Source organism: Musa acuminata, chromosome BXJ2-6, assembly GCF_036884655.1.
Source record: "Musa acuminata AAA Group cultivar baxijiao chromosome BXJ2-6, Cavendish_Baxijiao_AAA, whole genome shotgun sequence".
Classification (NCBI taxonomy): Eukaryota; Viridiplantae; Streptophyta; class Magnoliopsida; order Zingiberales; family Musaceae; genus Musa; species Musa acuminata.
The window spans coordinates 37,134,716-37,154,072 of record NC_088343.1 but is presented as its reverse complement, the minus strand read 5'-3'; the positions used below and the strand labels follow the sequence as shown (position 1 = coordinate 37,154,072).

Genomic DNA, 19,357 nt, shown 5'->3' with positions numbered 1-19,357 from the left:
AACTAATGCAATGTGATCTCCAGCCTACTCCGTGCTTTTTGTTCAGTCATTTGAGTCACCGTAGCATCTCTTTGCTTTTTGATATACTCGATGAATCCTTCTCTCTAGGAAAATAACTGCAGAAATAGTCTATAAAACATATACCTTTGTAAATGCATTCATCCTTGCAAACAAAATCTGCATCATTTCAGCTCTAACGCCATCCTTCTTTCATTCGATATATCGCACAACACGTCTACATTTGTACGAATCTAACATCAAGTAAACAAAATTTTGCAGGTCACGAACAGAAACAGAAACAGAAACGACCTGACCTCACCGCTACCAAAGCCTCTCATCTCCCCCATTGATCTATACACGGGAGTTCGTATATGTCTGCACGGGTTCATTGGCACCGCACGATCTCCGAAGCACCGCCTCGATCCGACAGCCACCAACGGGTCTCGCCTCCACACGTGCCAACTCTTCTAAAAGGGCTTCTGCAAGTACGTGAATATATCCTGGAGAGGGTCTCCGCACGAGGGCGAGAGCGGGCCATGTTCGTTATTAATACCAAACCAGCGGACGCTCTCCCAGTCCTCCCCCCACCTGGGCAGGCTCTGCACCTCCCTCTCGCACGTGAGGTCCGCGTGCTCCGAGCAGCTCGAGGCCCCGACCAACACCGGAAGCGACTCCGGCGCGTCCAGGTAGAGCAGGTCCGTCATCGGGGGCGGCGCCGCCGCAGTCACTTGCCACGTGGCCTCCCGCTTCGGCTCGACCCAGGGGCGCGCCTTCGACTCGGTGGACCTCCGCCCGGGGTCGATCTCACCCTTCTTGTGGTAGATCCGGCACAACACCCAGTCGTCCAACTGCAACGCGAAAGGCGGCAGCTTCGCATAAGAAACCAAAAAACGCCAAAAAAAGATAAAACGTGTCGGAATGCAATACGTATTGCAAAGACGAGGAACAGATACGAACCCGAAGGCTGTTGTTCGTCTTCTTGGTGGCGGACCGGTCGGGGTGGGCGAGCCGGTACTCGTGCATGATCCAATTGGTCTTCGTCCCCTTGGGCGCCTTCCCAGAGTAGAACACCAGCGCCTTCTTGATCGCCACCGTCCGGGGCGTGCCGATCGGCTTGTCGGCGCCGGTGGCCTTCCAGTAGCCCGAGCCGGCGGCGCGGTTCGGGCGTGAGCCGTTGGGGTACTTCCGGTCCCTGGGCGAGAAGAAGTACCACTCCTTCTCCCCGTACGACGCCATCCCTGCACCCACATCAGCACGAATGATCAGCGACCCCGAGCCGTACGATCCCAATCGGACGCACGGGAAGGAGGGGGGAGGCGGTCACCTGGGAGCTGCCACGGGTCGTACTTGTAGAGGTCGACCTCGGCGACGACGGGCACCGAGATGGGCATCGCCGCGCATTTACGGCAGAGGTAATGCGTCACCAGCTCCTCGTCCGTCGGATGGAATCGAAACCCCGCTGGGAGAGCCAAATCGCCGCCGTTCATTCTTCTTCCCTTCTCTCCTCGCTTCGACTGCGTCTTCTTCTCTACCTCCTCCGTCTCAAAGCAGCGGGAGGAGGAGGAGGAGAGTGCGTCTTATAAATTACCATGTCGGGAAAGTCGCTCGACGTCAACCTCCTCGCCACGTCTCCACCGGCTGAGGGACGTCAAGAACCGCACGCGTGTGCATGACGACGGCTACGGCGAGTTGACTGACGACGGACGCGTGGCGAAGATCGAGCAGGTGACCACATACGTGGACGGCTGACGATGGCGGGAGAGGGAAATACTGTCACGGCTTACGTAAGATGAGATTATCACACGTCGGCCGACGTCATCGGACAGGTTGGCGTCATCTCGTGCGGCGAAGACGACGTGGTCGGGTGATGTTATTGGACGGCGGCCGCGGGGTCCACCGGGACGCTCGGTCGGACGACTTTGAGCGTCGAAACACGACACGCGTCCGGAGGTGGGTAAGAGACGCGGCGGTTGGTGGCGTAGCGTGTTCGCCGATGCGTCGAGTTGCACGCGTCGGATATTGGAACGGTGTGGAGCGGAGGGCGACACGTGGAACACGTTTTACATGGTAGAACAGATGTCGAATTTAGGCACGTGACGAATGGGTGTTCGAAAAATGGATAAGGGAAATGGGAATGGGAACCCCCGTTCGTGTACGTTACGTCAAGTTGCAAGTTGTGAGGAGGAATTGGCTGCCACGTATCAGCATCTTTGAACGCGAAATGGGGTATATCCGGAAGAGTCAGCGATGGAGTTTATTGGAGTTTGGGCGAGGGATGGGATGATGCATGCGTGACGTGGGACGAGGTCTATCCATCCATAACTGGACGGACAGGATGTGGTATGGCGCATCGTTGATGATAGATAACAAGATAAGCAAACTATGTTCGGCTAAGACCAATTGCATTCCTTCTTGCAGTGTTGATGCCAAGTTCTCAGTGCAAGCTCTCGTCTCATCCTTTGTCCAATCAAATATTCGAAGTCGCAGCTAAAAAAGATATGAGCGAAGGGCCGAAGAATGTGACGTAAGAACGAGAAGGAGCTCAGGAGTCGACGACGCCTTGTAGGCCAAGTGAGTTAGTCAACGGATTGACTTTTCTTTGGCCTTCGTCACCCCGTCAACATGGGCACGAACGCCCAGCAATATCATTGCTGGGCTTGACTAGATCGAAGTCTCCAATCAAATTTACCTGTGATGCCAATGAATAAAATCGATGAGGCCAAGCCACCATTGCACATGATTTTAATGCAAAATTGCAGGCAGAATTGCCTCGTAGTTGATTTATTATACAGGCGTCATTTTCTGGCACCTAAAGATGGCAGGGTAGCGGTGGAAAACAAAAATCCAATTCAGAATGCTGTTTGCAAGAAGACATTTGCAGAAACCAAAGCCAGCAATAGAGTTTATGATACTTCAGAATTAATAAATTCAGGAGGAATGTGGGCTGCCTCTTCCACACTCTGCAGCTGTCTTCTAATTCATAGCCTAAGGTAGCTAACTCTGCAAGTCAAAAGCAAAATTCATTTTAGTTTGATCGGTTCATGCTGTTGAGGAAAATCTTGATCAAGTAGTCTTCAAGAAAGATGCAGCAGAATAGGAGATGATTAATTATGTTTTCTAAAGCCAGAAAGATAGAAGTAGCAAAACAAGAGTATCTTCTGACATGTTGTTTAGCATGCATTATTCTAAATTGAACTTTCAGATGATAATGAAAAGGAAAATTAATGTTAAATTTACCTACTTTTTTCTCACCACATGAATACTTCTCTTCAAGGAACCATTTCGCAGATGTTTGTATCTCAGTGATGCTCTATTGAGATGCCCTGAGCAAAAATGTTTCCACCACATTAGGTGTCACAAATCAAAGGGAAATCATTTTGATTTTCTTGTTATTTTTTTAAGTAAATGTCTCTTCCTGAAGCAGATAGCAATGTGTTTTACGGTTAGGTCGAATCACCAACCTCCGGAGGATCAAACTTGGCACCTTGGTTGCTGAGTTTTGCATGTGATTCAGCATAATCTTTGAAAAATGCATCCTGGTCAACCGCGTATTTCTCAGCATATACCTGTGTGTCATACGGTTCATTAGCTAATACAGAATGTGACCATATTATGTTGGATCGAAACAACTATTTTCTGTTTGTTTACCTTGAAGGATGGATCTTCAAATAAAGAAGCATCTGTGGGCAAAACTAGCAGATCTGCATCTCTTCGCTCTTTGATTTCCTAAATTGTTGCAGGCTGCATTCAGTTTGCTGAACAGGTGCCATTATAGGGAAAAGGGAGAGAGAGAGAGAGAGAGAGAAAAGACATCACCTTGAAGTAGCTATTATCAAATTTCAGCCATTGCGGCGTCCATGACTGTCCACCAGGTCTACCAGGGCCATCTTTCTGTCAAGCAATGCCATAAATCAGCTAGACTACCTCGTGCTTATGTACATGGCAATTAATACTTCATAGTTTAGCAATCTCAATACTGAGAAGTTAATTGTGTCCACCAGGAAAGAACCAAGCAATATAAGGAATTCTGGTTTGAGATATTGCATATAAAATGATAGTCCAACAATTTAAAATGAAGAACTCGACATGAAAAGGTGTCATTATAGATATTGCAGACATCATTTAATGAGAATAACTTTACAAAACTTATCTCTTGCACAGACTAAAAGCTGAACTTAAATTAATGAAGTACAGTAATCAATTAAAGAGCTTTGTATTACAGGAATCTTCATCATGTTTTTTAAGAACCACCAATAACTAAATTATAATGCACAATTTTTCAAACCAATACCTGAAAGTGTACATCAGGTTCTTAGTTCCCGCAAGATCATCAGACCATGCAATTTAACAAAGCAGCTTCTGTCTTTTTCACAAAGGTGGGACATAGGTGTAGGTTACTAGAAAATTACAACAGTCTAGTGAGAATTGGACCTACAGTATTCATACAAGAAATTTCCAGTTAGTGCATGAGGATTTTGTTAATAAAGGAGCTGCGCAATGGCCAATGCATGTAGTCTGATACACAAATAGAGAGCTTATTTCTTGGTGACTGAAAACCTAACCTCTCACAATGCATAGGAGCAAGGCTACCATAATGGCAAAGCTCAACCTAGGAACTATCCCAGTCTATCTAGTAGAAATAAGTAAAATGTTGTAGCAAATCCCAAAACTAGTTCAGTTTATGTAAAGGAGAAGATGTAGGAGAGAAGGGAAAATGTAGCATTTTTTTATCATAAAATTACCTACTAGATAACTAACTACATAGGTCATGTTGGTTGGTTTAGGCCTGATCACTATTCAGTTCGAACCAGAACCAAATTGGCCTGGCGGTTCGCTGATTCTAAACTGAACCGAAACCAGTCCACGGCAATTCGGTTTCGGTTCTTAAGTTTGGAAAATTGAAACCGTCGATTTTGACACTGTCGGTTCTTGTTCCGGTTCTGATTCAAACCGCTGGTTTCATAAATTTAAATTATTATTTATTATTAAAAAATAAATTTATAATTTTTATATTTTAAATTAAAAATAATAAAAAAATTACGATTCGAACCAGAATTGGAACAATCGATTCCCGTTTTGGTTCCAAAACCAACCTTTGCTGGTTTGGTTCTGGTTCCTGATTTTGAAGAATTGAAATCATCGATTCTGGAACCATAGTCAAGGTTAAGTTGGTTTGATGAAATGGCTTAAGCATCATGCATGGAATTTAAATTAAAGGAAAAAATTATGGAGCACAGAGACTCGAACATGTTAGGACATCAACCATACTAGTTCTAGGTATTTTCACATTCAAGAAGGAGAAGTGGACTCCGGAGGATGGAAGAGAGAGAAAAAGAAGAATCAACTCCTAGAAAATGATAATTCCATGGGGACAAATGAAGGTACACACAAGACAGCTTCTAGAGATTGTAATATGCTATACAAAGTAAACAAAAAAGGGAAGAAACACAGAGTAGAGATCTCCGAATTCCATAAAATCCTAAATAAAGCACATTTAATATTCTCTGAAAATCCTCCTAATTGCTTGAGGACTTTCCTGGCCATACTGGTAACTAGAATATGTCTCAAAAGTAGGATCACAATTCAAAATATGACTCTGAACTCAGACTAAGATAGCAATTAAAAGTATGGATGCAAAGACATCTACAAGTACCAGTAAAAAGAGAAAAGAAATCCAACCAAAAGCATGATGTCTAGAAGTCAATGAGCTCCATGATATTTAAAGACAAATTTAGAAATCTCTAATCATGATGTCTTGTGACTTGTGTACTCTCCCAACTTGTTCTTAACTAAAACAAGCTCAAACATAAGAATACAATTCAAATTTAGTATTGATTTGAAACAGCAACTGAAATTATGAATGCAGCCTGTCTGAACATAGAAACAAGAATCCCGATCAACGGCCCGATCAAGATGAGGCCCTCACGGGGAGGGTTAGGGGTTCAATCACTCCATAACAATACAACTTCTCCATCTAATACCATGTTAAATTTCTAAACATTGCTAATTTTTCTAAAAGCTTAAGCTAAAAAGGGAAATTGAATATAATGACTGAAATAAAAGCACACAGTAGTATGAATATGTGGAAGTTCCTTCTGACATCACACCAAACAAGAACAGCATGTGTTTAGCAAATAAAATGGGCATGCAAAAATTAAATTACTTAGATGCAGAGAAATGCATACCGTATATTTTGTTTCTGGTTTTCCCCAACCACTACGTTCCGGACTGGCCCTACCTAGAGTATGTGCGCCAGACAATGCAACAATATCCTACATTCAGATAATGCAGAACTATAAAAGAACAGCTTAAGCATTAAAGACTACAAAGATGAAAACTTAAATAAGTTAAGACCTTGTCACTTAGACCCATTCTGTAGAATATGTCCCTTAAATGAGATGCTGGTGAAGGTGTCCCAGCAGCTAAACACCAAAAATAAAGCAAGATTCAGAGATGAATATCTGATGCAAGGAAAAAAGAAAGCAAGGGCTGTGGCAAATGTAGACATTAGCATATGCTCCTTATAGAAAGCAACAGAGCAGTTCATCATCTTGATAACCATCAACTATCATAACAGCTAAAACTGCAACTATAGATTAGTGATTACAATTAATGCAGCATGATGTCAATTTGACAATATAAGATAATCACAAAACTGGAATCCAACACAAGCAGGAAGTAGTGGCTGTGGGAGGAACGCAACATGAGTAGGTTTTTAGCCAATAATGTAGTCGGACAATAGTGGGTGATTTGTCATGGTAATAACGCTGGCAAACAGGCTAAGATATTAAGAAAGAAAATAATGGTTATAAGTGGAGATAACAAAAGATACATACACATATACAAGTGTACAAAACTCCATCACAAATATAACTTGTTAAACATCGCATAATTTTTTTGAATATGATTCAATGTGAATCCAGGACTACCTATTGTGTAATGAATAAAGGAATAACTGAGAGAAAGCTCCAGACCGACCACATCTTACTTAGAAAATTATTTTGTCTACCAAAGGCCCACAATCTGAGATTAATCTTGTGCTCCACCCGAATCCTACTTGAGTTTGTTAAGTAATCTGTCAACGTGGCTCAAAAAATTTGGGTTAATTATTAGTATTTTGATTTTGTTTACATATAGAAATCCTAAATATTGTCGTCAGTAGTAGTCCATTAGTTACAATTTATTTTATTCATGAAAAGGGTCATATTAAATGTATTAAACAGTAGCCACTGTTTGTAATGCAAAATTCCAGCAACTTCAAGCCCACTTCCTCAACCTAATGACAAGGCAGAAGGTTTCGCATCAGTTTTAATTGGGATGGCAAAGCTGTAGCTAGGGGACTGGAAAATTGGCCATCTAAGGTTCTCTGTGGCAGAATGGCATTTTTGGTAGCCAACGGATGGATCACAGAGCCACATTGCCCCTGTAGTCTAGCAAGAATGCCTGTGCATATGCATTAGAGTTTGGCTATGTTTAGACAATGGTTGCTAGATCTCTGGGATGAACTACCACTTGGACTAGAACTTCGAGTTTATTGCAAAAATCATTATTCTAGCCAAGGTATGCAATATCGTACCATACCGGTGTTTCGAGGTTGGCTCGGTATGGTATGGTACCGTGTACCGAGCAATACAGTGTAGCACTGTAGCACGTTCCATCCGGTAGCGGACGGTCCACGTACCGGTTTGCCATCGGACCGGTACATACCGCTCATACCGGGCTGTCACGACCTTAGCTGGTTTTGCCTAAGGCGTGCGGCACCCTCGCGCGTCCGTCCGCAAAGGTCAGCCTCCCCGAAGCCTCCCATTGTCCCTTAGGACCAACAAAAGAGAGAACGGGTTAAAGAGAACGCCTCAATCGGGATCCACAAGCAAACATGTCCGAAAAACACTTCATAGACAATGCAAATTACAAACAAACTTTACAAGCTCTGAACAGTGGCACAACAAAGGGTAAAATGGTCCATTACAGACCGAAAAGCTCTCGCACGTGTCCACATGACACAACCTTTATTTACAAGCCTAAAGAGGCCACCAACCCAACTAAAATGGGACTTATAAGCCTTCGGCTGCCCCTCTACACACTGTACAAGGCATGAACATGCCAACAGACACGGACAGATATAAGCATTACATCAAACATCCTGTTTCAAAGTTTGTCCGTGACATTCTCCCCCACTTATCCCTTCGACGTCCTCGTCGAAGCCTTTGTGAACATTGCAACTCTTCGCCTTTGTTGAGTCTTCAATCTTCTGCTCCAGCTGCAATGCGCCTCCTGGCTCCCAACTGCTCTCCGCTGCTGTTTCTGAGTAGTCGAACCTTTGATCCGCCATGCTGCTTCAACTCGCCAATGACTTTGACTCTGGTGTGAGGTTGGCTGAGTTGTATTGATCCTCGTTGATTCTTGCGGATCCACCAAATGAAGGAAAAGATCATCCTTACTGCGCCAGTCTCTCAAAATTTCCACATGCTGCTTGAACTGGGTGGATGCTTGTTGGAGTTTTAACGAGCATCGCCTCGCAAACTTCTGAAGTTTTGGGTCCTTCCTCCACAAAATCTGCTCATTGACTCTTCTTTCAGTTAGTTGTCACATCCAAGTGGGTTCGCATCACTTCCGCTTTCGATTAGCATTTCGTTGGGAAATGAAGCGGACAATCTACTCTCAGTAGCACTGATCACCGTTGGTAAGGATTTGACAACTATTGTCTTCCATTATCTTCGAAGGGTCTTTGAACTTGTGCAGAGCTCCTCTGCTGGATAGATAAGAGAACTGGGGTACTCGGTTTCGCCCATTCTCTTAAGAGTTGAGAAGGCAAAAGTTACTTGACTTCGCCCGCCTCCTCGAGGTTGTACTTCATGCATCGAGCTGGTTACTGGCCTTCGCCTGCTCTTTGCTCACACTTCTGAAGCACTTGAAGTGTTTGCACTCCTTGCGTTGAGTTAGCTACTGTGAGTCACCTTCTCAATGCCATCGAACTTCTAGAATGCGGGAAGTTTTCACCCCAACTTGGAGTAATTCTCTGATAGATGAGGTCGCCTCTGGGATTGTACCGTCTTCTCCATCAACCCTGCCGCCTACTCCACTGAGTAGCAAAGGTACAACACCGCGTACTGCCTGCTTCGTTCCTTGGTCGTGCACTCTTGCATGACCCGAAGTCCTTCACTTACGGCTATCTTGATGAGAAACTTGTTGACACCGGTCTTACGAAGTTTCTTGGCCTTTGCCCTTCAGCCTTGTCTCGGTACTTGGAGATTGCCTCTGCATGCTCCACCTCCTCGGCCCCTTTCACGACCAAGCGCTCTCCCTCCATGAGAGCAAGGGATCAATGACTTGCACGGAAGTCCCGCCTCTGCGGTACCATGGCGCTGCCATGCCCATGGCCCTACTATCCGTCGCCTCGCCTCTGTATCCCTTTTCTGCATGATCAGTAGAAATGTCTCTGTGGCACTCCTCTGAGTCCACCTCCATTCTGACTGATGCTTGATTTTGGGTAGCTAAGTCCCTCTGGACTCGTCGTCGCTTCCTCGCCCCTTTCGACCCCCTGCTTCAACACCACTGTGTTCTCCAAGCAGTCCGTTTGGTCGATGGAAAGACAGACTGCAACTCCCATGCATGGCCTCTGCTATCACGTTGTAGAGTTTGCACCGATTCTGTTCTCCTTAGCTTCCTTGGTAGCAACGTTCGCTTACTCGACCTTGTCCTCTGACTTGTCGGGCTCCCTTAAGCGAATATGAGCTCTGGAGCAGTCCAACTCTCCAGTTGCTTCGATCATACCTCTGCATGATCAAGTCCCTCCCGTGGGACTCACTGGTACTTACATTCGAACTTTTCCCTTGGTGGAACACAGCCCCCATATGCTGATGACCAAGGCTTTCATCCGATGCAAAATTCGATGCACGCCCGGAAGACCCGCCTCTGCGGTACCATGGCCTTCACTCCTTGAATCCATAGCCCTTCTTGCCGTCGTGTTGTTCACCGAAATGGAGCTTCCAGTAACTCCCGATCATACCTCCATAAGATCTCATCCCTCACGGGACAGATTGTGTGTATCGCATTGCCACGAACTGTTCCACCACGATCCGCTGCACCATGTCGCCTCCTGGTGACATCTCCATTGCATTCTGATCCTTGTGGAATAAACTCGAATTGTGAACCCTCCATGTGTGGCCTCTGCCAATACATCGCAGGGTCCCTTCCACCTTCGATTTTGTTCGCTCCTCTGGCAATCGACCTTCATCCACCCACTCCTGGGTCACACCTAGATGAAGCACCGCTCTAGGACAGTCCGTCGCCTAGTAGCTCTCGAAGTCCACTGACTTCACTGTAATCTGTGCACCATTGTCTGGATCCTGGGCCTCTGCCCCTACCAGCACAATCTCCGCTGCGCACTGCTTCCTTCATAGCAACTCAAATGGCAACACTGTGGCATATTCTTCAAGAGTACCCGCCTCTGCGTCCTCTTGCCCCGTGCTAAGGCCTTCTGAACCCAACTTCGCCTCCGCAAATTGAGTCGCCTTAGTTCCTCCATCAAATGCTCCTCCGAGATAAGGTGCATGTGCCCAGAAGCTCCCTTCGTCTTTGGCACCATGCAAGATGAGTCCGCTCCGTCAGAATGAAGGACCCATGGAACAACATGATCCTACCCTTGCCTCTGCAAGAGTTCATGTCTTTGACCTCTGTCTAAGGAAAGCACTGTGCTTCTGCTCCATGTTCCAACTTCTCTGCTAGCTCCCTTCAGGCGGCTTGGGTACTTCGCCAAGTTACACCCAAGTTGCTCCGCTCCTCGTTTTTGCATTGAATCGATGGTGGCCCTCGCGCCCACCATTCCACGGGTCAACCCTCCCTTGAGTCCGATCTCCATATCGACTCTAAGTGTGCCTTCATTTAAGTTGCTTCAGGTCGCTCCCCCACTTGATCTCGCAATGCATCCACCAATGCATTCTCTCGAGCGAGATCAAGCGACAACTCCTCGCCGCTTGCTCGGTCCATCGAGCTTCGTGAAGTTGTTGTTTGTGAGGTACTCCTCAACATATGAAGTCCGTCTCACATGATTCTCCCACTGGAGTGCCGAGACTTATCCCTCCTAGATAACTGTCCCGTTGGAGCAACATCTCTCTTTGTTTCGGAGACCACCATCCCCTTGGACTACTCCGATCTGCTGAACAAACTGTGCATTGTTCTGCCTCTTGCAAACGCACTTGCTAGATTGCGCCTCCACGTCAATACAGCCACCGTTGCACCCCTCAAGGCCTAGCAACATACTGAACTCATTGCACACTTCAGCCTCCTACGGACGTATCCTTCACATGCCGAAGAGAAAGTTTCAATGCTCCATGGCGCCGAGTCTTGGTCGCCTTGGGATGGCCACGAACATTCCATCATCCGCATACAAGCCCATGCATGAGTACCAAATTCTTCGAGTTAGCAATTCCCCTTACCTCTGTGAGCTTTGCATAACTCTTTTGGTCGTTGAGCAACTTATTCCACCTTGGATGGTCTCATTCTTGCCAAGCGCCTCGCTTGCCTAGAGCACCATCAAGTATAGTTGTCAACGTTGAGCCGTAGCTCAAACTCAGCCATCCCAACCTTTGTGCGCTCCGAATTCTTCCAAGCTTGCCTGTTCTCGTGGTGCCTCTTGCACGAAGGGTTGGCCATTCCACTGAATGCCAATGTTAGATGCCCGCTCCTCTGAGCGACTCTTTTCCCTACATCTCCATGCCCGTTTTCCCTCAAACGGTCGCGCGTTGCTGACTGCCCTCAACGCAGCCCCGCTAGGTCCCCCACGTTTGCATGTCAAGTATTTCTATGAGTGCTTGTCCCGCTCTGATACCATAATGTCACGACCTTAGCTGGTTTTGCCTAAGGCGTGCGGCACCCTCGCGCGTCCGTCCGCAAAGGTCAGCCTCCCCGAAGCCTCCCATTGTCCCTTAGGACCAACAAAAAAGAGAACGGGTTAAAGAGAACGCCTCAATCGGGATCCACAAGCAAACATGTCCGAAAAACACTTCATAGACAATGCAAATTACAAACAGACTTTACAAGCTCTGAACAGTGGCACAACAAAGGGTAAAATGGTCCATTACAGACCGAAAAGCTCTCGCACGTGTCCACATGACACAACCTTTATTTACAAGCCTAAAGAGGCCACCAACCCAACTAAAATGGGACTTATAAGTCTTCGGCTGCCCCTCTACACACTGTACAAGGCATGAACATGCCAACAGACACGGACAGATATAAGCATTACATCAAACATCCTGTTTCAAAGTTTGTCCGTGACAGGGAGGTACTATTTGAAATTGCATACCATGATTCCAGCCAACTTACCAAAAGGACTTTAGATCGTGTTATAAGAAGGACAATATGAAAGAGAAGCTCCAAATAGAACTCTAACAGAATAGCCTGTTGTTTGATGGAACTACCACCACATGCCATAGTTGACAAACCATGGGACTCTAATGAAAGGTCCACCGGGAGAAGAGGACAGCTGCGAAGATTCAGGTAGAAGATCAAGGTTGACATATTTTATCAACAAGGATCAATGTAGCCTCTAAGGATAGTGTTGAGCAAGGTTTTAAACAAGGTTCATCGTACCACCCGATATAGGCAGTACATACCAATTTAACAGGAGATTGGTATGGGCGGTACGTGTCGGTCTGTCGGTATGCTCCACTGTCAATATGTCAGCACAGTTCGGTATGTACCATACCAACAGCTGGTCGGTAAACCGGTATGGATCAGTAAGCTTCGTTTGTAGTAATTTATCATTTGTAGGTATGCAATACCGTACCGTACCGATGTTTCGAGGTTGGCTCGGTATGGTACGGTATCGTGTACCGAGCGATACACCAGGGCCTATTGAGAGGTTTTAAATATTTCTTTCTCCTACTGTAGCATTGTAATAGTGCTACAGTATAGCACTGTAGCACGTTCTGTCCGGTAGCGGATGGTCCGCGTACCGGTATGCCGTCAGACTGGTATGTATCGCTCATACCGGGCGGTACTATTCGAAATTGCATACCATGATTCCAGCCAACTTATCAAAAGGACTTTAGATTGTGTTATAAGAAGGACAATATGAAAGAGAAGCTCCAAATGGAACTCTAACAGAATAGCCTGTTGTTTGATGGAACTACCACCACATGCCATAGTTGACAAACCATGGGACTCTAATGAAAGGTCCACCAAGAGAAGAGGACAGCTGCGAAGATTCAGGTAGAGGATCAAGGTTGACATATTTTATCAACAAGGATCGATGTAGCCTCTAAGGATAGTTTTGAGCAAGGTTTTAAACAAGGTTCGCAATACCGTACCGTCCCGGTATTTCGACCTGGGCTCAGTACCGGTACGGTACGGTGTACCGAGCGATACACCCAGGTGCACCGAGACTGTAGCACTGCTTGTAGCATTGCTACAGTGCATTAGTATACTGTAGCAATGCTACAAGCAGTGCTACAGTGCACTGCTGCACTGCACTGCTACAGTGCGGACCGGTACCGGACAGTCCGCGTACCGCTGGTCTGTCGGACCGGTACGTACCGCCCGTACCGGGTGGTACGATTCGGTATGGCAAACGCTGGTTTTAAACAAGGTTCATCGTACCACCCGGTATAAGTACATACCAATCTAACAGGAGATTGGTATGGGCGGTACGTGTCGGTCTGTCGGTATGCTCCACTGTCAATATGTCGGCATAGTTCGGTATGTACCATACCAATAGCTGGTCGGCACACCGGTATGGATCAGTAAGCTTCGCTTGTAGTAATTTATCATTCAATGAATAAATAAAGAACTCATTTGATCTTATTATATCAATCAAATCAAAATCTTTCTTCGTGTATAAAGAAATCAATTTCAATTTGACTTAATTCTTTATACTTCTATCCATAGCACATTCTTTGTTGCTACTATGGGGTCCTCAAGAACAAGGAGATTTTACTCGGTGTCAATTAGGCGGTCTATGGACTTTTGTTGCTCTCCATGGTGCTTTCGCACAAATAGGCTTATGTTACATCAATTCTAACTTAAAGTACTGATGGATATGTGTTGATAGTATTAGTCCCATAGTTTTGCTTAGTACAGGTTATACTGTTTCATATGTTCACTATATCAGGCTTTTCGGATGCTAAGCAGACCAGTGCCAAACTATACCACTCTACTATCTTTTATTATATTTTTCTTAAAAAAATATTTTTTTAATTTTTAATAGCCATCACAACTAACATTTTTTCTCTTTCTTTTTTATCTTTCTTGCACATCCTGTCTCTCTCACCTCTACTCCTCCATTTCCTCACCGTGTGGCTGCTACTTCCTCCTCTTCCCTACCTAGTTGCCACCACCACCTCATTTTTTTAATCTTCAACTTCCTCCTTTGTCCCTTCATGAATCTTGAATCTTTGTTCCTGTCACACCATGCAAACCAAACTTACAGATCCTGAATCTCTGTTCCTGCCATTTAAAACAGGCCCTTTGCACATAAAAGAAACTGGTGACATTTGTGAACTAAATATGCTGCCAGCAAATGTACATTCATTTCTAGAACTAGGATCAGTTAAAAGTCATCCAGCTATGTTGATTTACAAAGGGAAAAGATATAATTCATTTCATTAGTCAAAGTCAATATGCCCTCCACAAGTTTGAGATAAAATCAAATAGTGAAAGATTAGTGAAAACAATAATCTCTGAATACGATGAAATAGAAAATGAACAAAAAGTAATGGATTATTATATCATGTACAATATGCAGATAGAAGCATGCCAAACTAGCACTAAATCAGGCATCTATCAGGCAACAAACAAGATAATATTACTATTTTCCATTTGGGCCATGGAGGCAACCTTCTGAAATCAATTAACCAAAAAAGGAACTAAAAAAAATAGTAAAACATAGGACAGATAATCCAGGAGAAAGATTCATAAAAGTATTAGCAATCTATGCTGCATTTTTTAATTACCAAAATACCATGTATGAAACAGTGGAACAAATTATACTAAAGCAATATCCAAAGTGATGGACCGAAGAAAGTTGTGATAAGAATTTCAATATACCAGGAAGCCTCCCTTCCTCAGGGCACTGTTCAGGTCCAGAGGCATCTACCCTACCATACTTCATTGGGATTTTGGGGCCACCAGCTTCCTATAATATATCATTGGTATGTCTTCATTTAGTTGTATACAGAAAAGATTTATGCTTTAAAAAAATATATTTTATGTAGCAAATCAGCAAGGAGAAAATATAAAATAACCTCAACAGCTGTAGCACTGGCTAATTGGAATAAATCTGCATATGTAACACCTGAATACTTGTCCTTGACAGGCTGAAGAAGCTTTAAAGCATTTACTAGGCCTGTGATCCCATTTATTGTCAGAAAAGCCCTGATCCAAACAGTATATCACAAAACTGCATGGGAGAGAAGAAGTACCAGCATTGGCTGCATGTTTCAATTCTTTGTCAAATCGCACGCTTCCATTAGCTCCGCCTCGCCTTGGCCATTCCTCAATATTTTTATTGTATGTGCCAGCATCATGCCAACCCAAACGGACCTGTGCAATCATACCAAAACCATGAGTTTGTACTCGTGCTCTCACCAGCATTTCCAGAAATAATCTATTCCAAATCATTACTAGGTTTCAAATTCTACAAACACAAGGGAAGAGCTTCTGCCAATAGTTGCTCAGTGTGATTCACTTGCATAAAATAAAAATTCAATCCTTCCACTTAGAAGCCAGTCAATTAGGACCTATAGTTAAAATAAAGAGTATCTACAACAGAACTTACCAGAAAAAGGATATGCTGGAGCAAGACATACCAGAACCCTAAGAATTGTTAAATAAGCAGTAAATCATGTAATTAAATCCTCTAACTGAAGACTCCAGTCCAAAGATAAGGACTGAGATAGAACTTGATCTAAAAAGGGGAATAGAATCATCCTGAATCCAGAATTTGGAAGGCTCTAATCAAACAATTATAACCTATCATTATAATTAGGTCATGATCAGGTTCTAACTTGCATATCAGATCAAGAACAACCTCCAACATCACAAGATTCTGTGGTCAATTACCATTACAAAAACTTCCAAAAAAGACATAAATACAACAGCCTCATTTGGTAACTACTAAATATTTTCTTTCTGAAATCTATTCCATTATCCGTTATCCATGTACAAGAAGGGAATATTTATGATGAACACCCATAAATTCTTGGATGGCTACATCAATATTTTCCTACAATGTTAGAGCCAGATTATGATGCCTCCATAACTCGTTAAGGTTTGTTTAGGTCACAGTAATCTTGTCAAAGTCTATCACACTGTCAGATGTTGTAAATCCTATTTTGATGACGATCGTCTTCAGTTCACAAATCTTCTATGGCTTTCAAATTATATGCAGAAGCCTTCTTCATTTCCCCAGGTTTTAATTTGTAAATCAAGTTGCATTTTAGATTCCTATCTTTCTATTTACCAGTATTAAACTTGATGTGTTTTAGAAATCCAAAATCCCACTCAACTTCCAGGAGAGTATGAAGATTTCGGAAATTTTTAAATTTCACCAAGACTTATTAATACTAAGAGCAAAACACATGACTTGAAAAATGAATGCAAGAATTTTTAGTCAAACCTCTGACCAAGCAAGTATTTAGAACATTACAGCAGAGTTTAGCATGTCAAGCTCAGAAACTCAGGAGATGTTATACTGATTTGTAATTCCATGAAAATTGTGATCTAAGTGAGAAATGGTGGTTAAGCAATCTAATGTGTCGTTATTTATCTTGGTAGTTGGAGAGTTACTATCCACAAATAGTTCATCTTGTTTGGTGTTATGAAAATAAGAAGTTAATAACTATGGTAAGTTCAATGAAGCGATCATTCCTTTCTCGATGAAAGCAAGTTCAATGTTCCGGTAAAAGGTTATTTCAATGGAGCTTTAATCTTTTTGAAGGGAATGCAACAAAATAGCAACACAAGAAATCTAATCCATTCAAGGATTCTCTTTCAGAGTCATTAGAATCATGAAACAGATAAGAAGCTATGGTAACACCACAGAAAATTTAGAAAATATATTTGAAAAAAAAAATCTTTAGAAGTTTGCCAATAGAGTTTGACTGAACTGTTGTTGCAATGAAAAACTTGAAGGCATGTAATCAACATTAAATAAACTAATATTATATAAACAGTAAAGAAGAGCGAGCAAACAGAACATCAAAGGTTCAGGAAGCAAAAAGTTGCAAAGATGGTCACAATGCAGGAGCTAACAAACCCTAAGAATGCTGTTAAAACACAAATTTCTGATTTCCAGACTTCACCCACACAAATCACATATTTTATGTTAAACTTACACATCAAATGTTTATGTTACACCTGGATTTTGATTGGGACGTAACAGTGAAGAATTCCCTTAAAGAGATAAAAGAAGTTAAATGAATGAATTATAATGTCATTTAGGACCCTTGACGAGGAGAGCTCCATTACCTCTTCATGAATCAAAAGTTGATTTTACACTTTTTGTTTGATATGCTATTCTGTATGGTCTCTAGCCAGAGTCATGCTGTATCATAATTAGCACCCATGAATCTAAGGGGCGTTAGGTTGCTTGCAACTGAAAATTCATGCAAATAGCAATTGCAGGCAAAAGCAAATGCTATAAGCAGTAGTTGTGAGCATAAAAATCTGTAATTATGCTAAGTCAATAATACGGAATTAACCTATATGCCAGGATTGAAATCAATACATAGATCTAATTATACGATGCGTACCTTTTGATGTCATCCGTTCAGAGATCTTGTTTGATCTGCTCAACACCGTGATCCAAGATTGCTACAGGCTCCGTCTTTAATCCGATCGCGCTGCGGAATCTGCAGGGAGTGCCTAGAGTAGACCCTTTCTCCTCTCTTCCTATCCTTTCACAGGATCACACAGATTGATGGATTTGGGGAGAGGGTTTTGGGGAGAGAGTCGAGGAGAATAAGTGAATTCCTCAACGGAGAGATGCGTCTATACGTGTCAACGTTATAACGCTCTAACACACTAACACCCCCTCAACCCCTAGAGATCCTGTCCTTTTATAGGCGAGAGCAGAGGGTCTACGATGAGATCTCAGAAGATTTCCTCCCATCAAGAATATCTCCGAGGAATCGTTCCGTAATGGACTTAGTCTATATTGGCTAAAATATCGCAACGGAACCCAATTAGTTATTCTATTATATATCTTATTCAATTATAAAAGGGCCACATATTCTAACATTCTCCCACTTGGCCCATTAATTGATAAGATATAAAAGAGATACAAAATCAAAACAAACAAAGCAAAAAATTTGTTTGAAAACAATTTTACCTAATTGGATTCCAAGAAATTTTGAAAAGCATTTTATACATGACCATGTTTTAAAAATAAGCTAATAAGTCCAATAATCACAATAATACTATATTAAGTCCAACTATCAATGCGAGTCATAGCGGTTGTATTTCATCAATGTCATACTCCCTTCTATGTACCACAACATTGTTAGTCTTTCCTAACATAGTCCATAATGACCCCTGTAATTTGTCTTGTCAAGACAATCCTGTTATTACATTCAACCATAATATGCATAAACATAAATGTAAACAGGATAGCAGAAACAGATAACTTTAATTAAGTAAAATGTCAATAATAGCATCCACATAAACATGCATCATCATATCCTTTATGACTTGCTCACAAGCCCCATTCTAAGAACATGTTCTTTGAATATTTTGCACTGTAAGGCTTTTGTCAATGGATCAGCAATCATCATAGTGGTGCTCAAGTTCTCAATTGACACTTGCTGTTTCTGGACTCTTTCTCTAACCACCAAGTACTTTAACTCAATGTGCTTGGAACCACTAGAGTATTTGCCATTCTTAGAGAAGAAAACTGCTGCGGTGTTATCACAAAATATCTTCAGCGGCTTGACAATTGAGTCGACCACACCAAGTCCTGAGATAAAATTTCGCAGCCATAAAGCTTGATTTGTGGCCTCAAAGCATGCCACAAATTCAGCTTCCATTGTTGATGATGCAATAAGCGATTGCTTTGCACTTTTCCAAGAAATTGCCCCACCAGCTAATATAAATACAAATCCTGTAGTGGACTTCCTGCTGTCGAGGCAATTTACAAAATCAGCATCTGAATATCCAGTTACTTCAAGCTGATCAGATCTCCTGTATGTGAGCATATAATCTTTTGTCCCTTGTAGATATCTCATTACTTTCTTTGCAGCTTTCCAATGTTCCATTCCTGGGTTGCTTTGATATCTTCCCAATATTGCAACTACAAAACTGATATATGGTCTTGTACATGTTTGAGCATATAATAGACTTCCAACTACGCATCCATAAG

The 19,357-nt window shown here is 43.0% G+C and overlaps 2 protein-coding genes across 2 annotated transcripts; both read right to left on the bottom strand.

Annotated features, from left to right (window-relative positions):
• Window positions 1-185: 185 nt before the first annotated feature.
• On the bottom strand, window positions 186-1,565 carry LOC103989063 (NAC domain-containing protein 2). The gene is made up of 3 exons (XM_009407804.3): window positions 1,325-1,565; window positions 958-1,238; window positions 186-848 (listed from the first exon to the last, which is right to left on the bottom strand). The coding sequence occupies exons 1-3, from the start codon at window positions 1,485-1,487 to the stop codon at window positions 468-470; spliced, it is 825 nt and encodes a 274-aa protein (XP_009406079.2). The 5' UTR covers window positions 1,488-1,565; the 3' UTR covers window positions 186-467.
• Window positions 1,566-3,443: 1,878 nt separating this feature from the next.
• On the bottom strand, window positions 3,444-15,594 carry LOC135613948 (L-ascorbate peroxidase S, chloroplastic/mitochondrial-like). The gene is made up of 8 exons (XM_065110945.1): window positions 15,423-15,594; window positions 15,246-15,346; window positions 15,049-15,136; window positions 6,355-6,422; window positions 6,186-6,272; window positions 3,817-3,891; window positions 3,649-3,726; window positions 3,444-3,566 (listed from the first exon to the last, which is right to left on the bottom strand). The coding sequence occupies exons 1-8, from the start codon at window positions 15,592-15,594 to the stop codon at window positions 3,444-3,446; spliced, it is 792 nt and encodes a 263-aa protein (XP_064967017.1).
• Window positions 15,595-19,357: the final 3,763 nt, after the last annotated feature.

Bases quoted from the DNA above. Each gene is read 5' to 3' on its own strand.
- LOC103989063 (XM_009407804.3), bottom strand. From the start codon at position 1,487: ATGAACGGCGGCGATTTGGCTCTCCCAGCGGGGTTTCGATTCCATCCG. The intron at 1,239-1,324 runs GTGACCGCCTCC...ATGTGGGTGCAG, and splicing joins CGACCCGTGGCAGCTCCCAG to GGATGGCGTCGTACGGGGAG. The intron at 849-957 runs GTTCGTATCTGT...TTCGCGTTGCAG, and splicing joins AGACGAACAACAGCCTTCGG to TTGGACGACTGGGTGTTGTG.
- LOC135613948 (XM_065110945.1), bottom strand. From the start codon at position 15,594: ATGCTGGTGAGAGCACGAGTACAAACTCATGGTTTTGGTATGATTGCA. The intron at 3,727-3,816 runs GTGATGTCTTTT...GCAACAATTTAG, and splicing joins TTGATAATAGCTACTTCAAG to GAAATCAAAGAGCGAAGAGA. The intron at 3,567-3,648 runs GTAAACAAACAG...TATGACACACAG, and splicing joins TTGAAGATCCATCCTTCAAG to GTATATGCTGAGAAATACGC.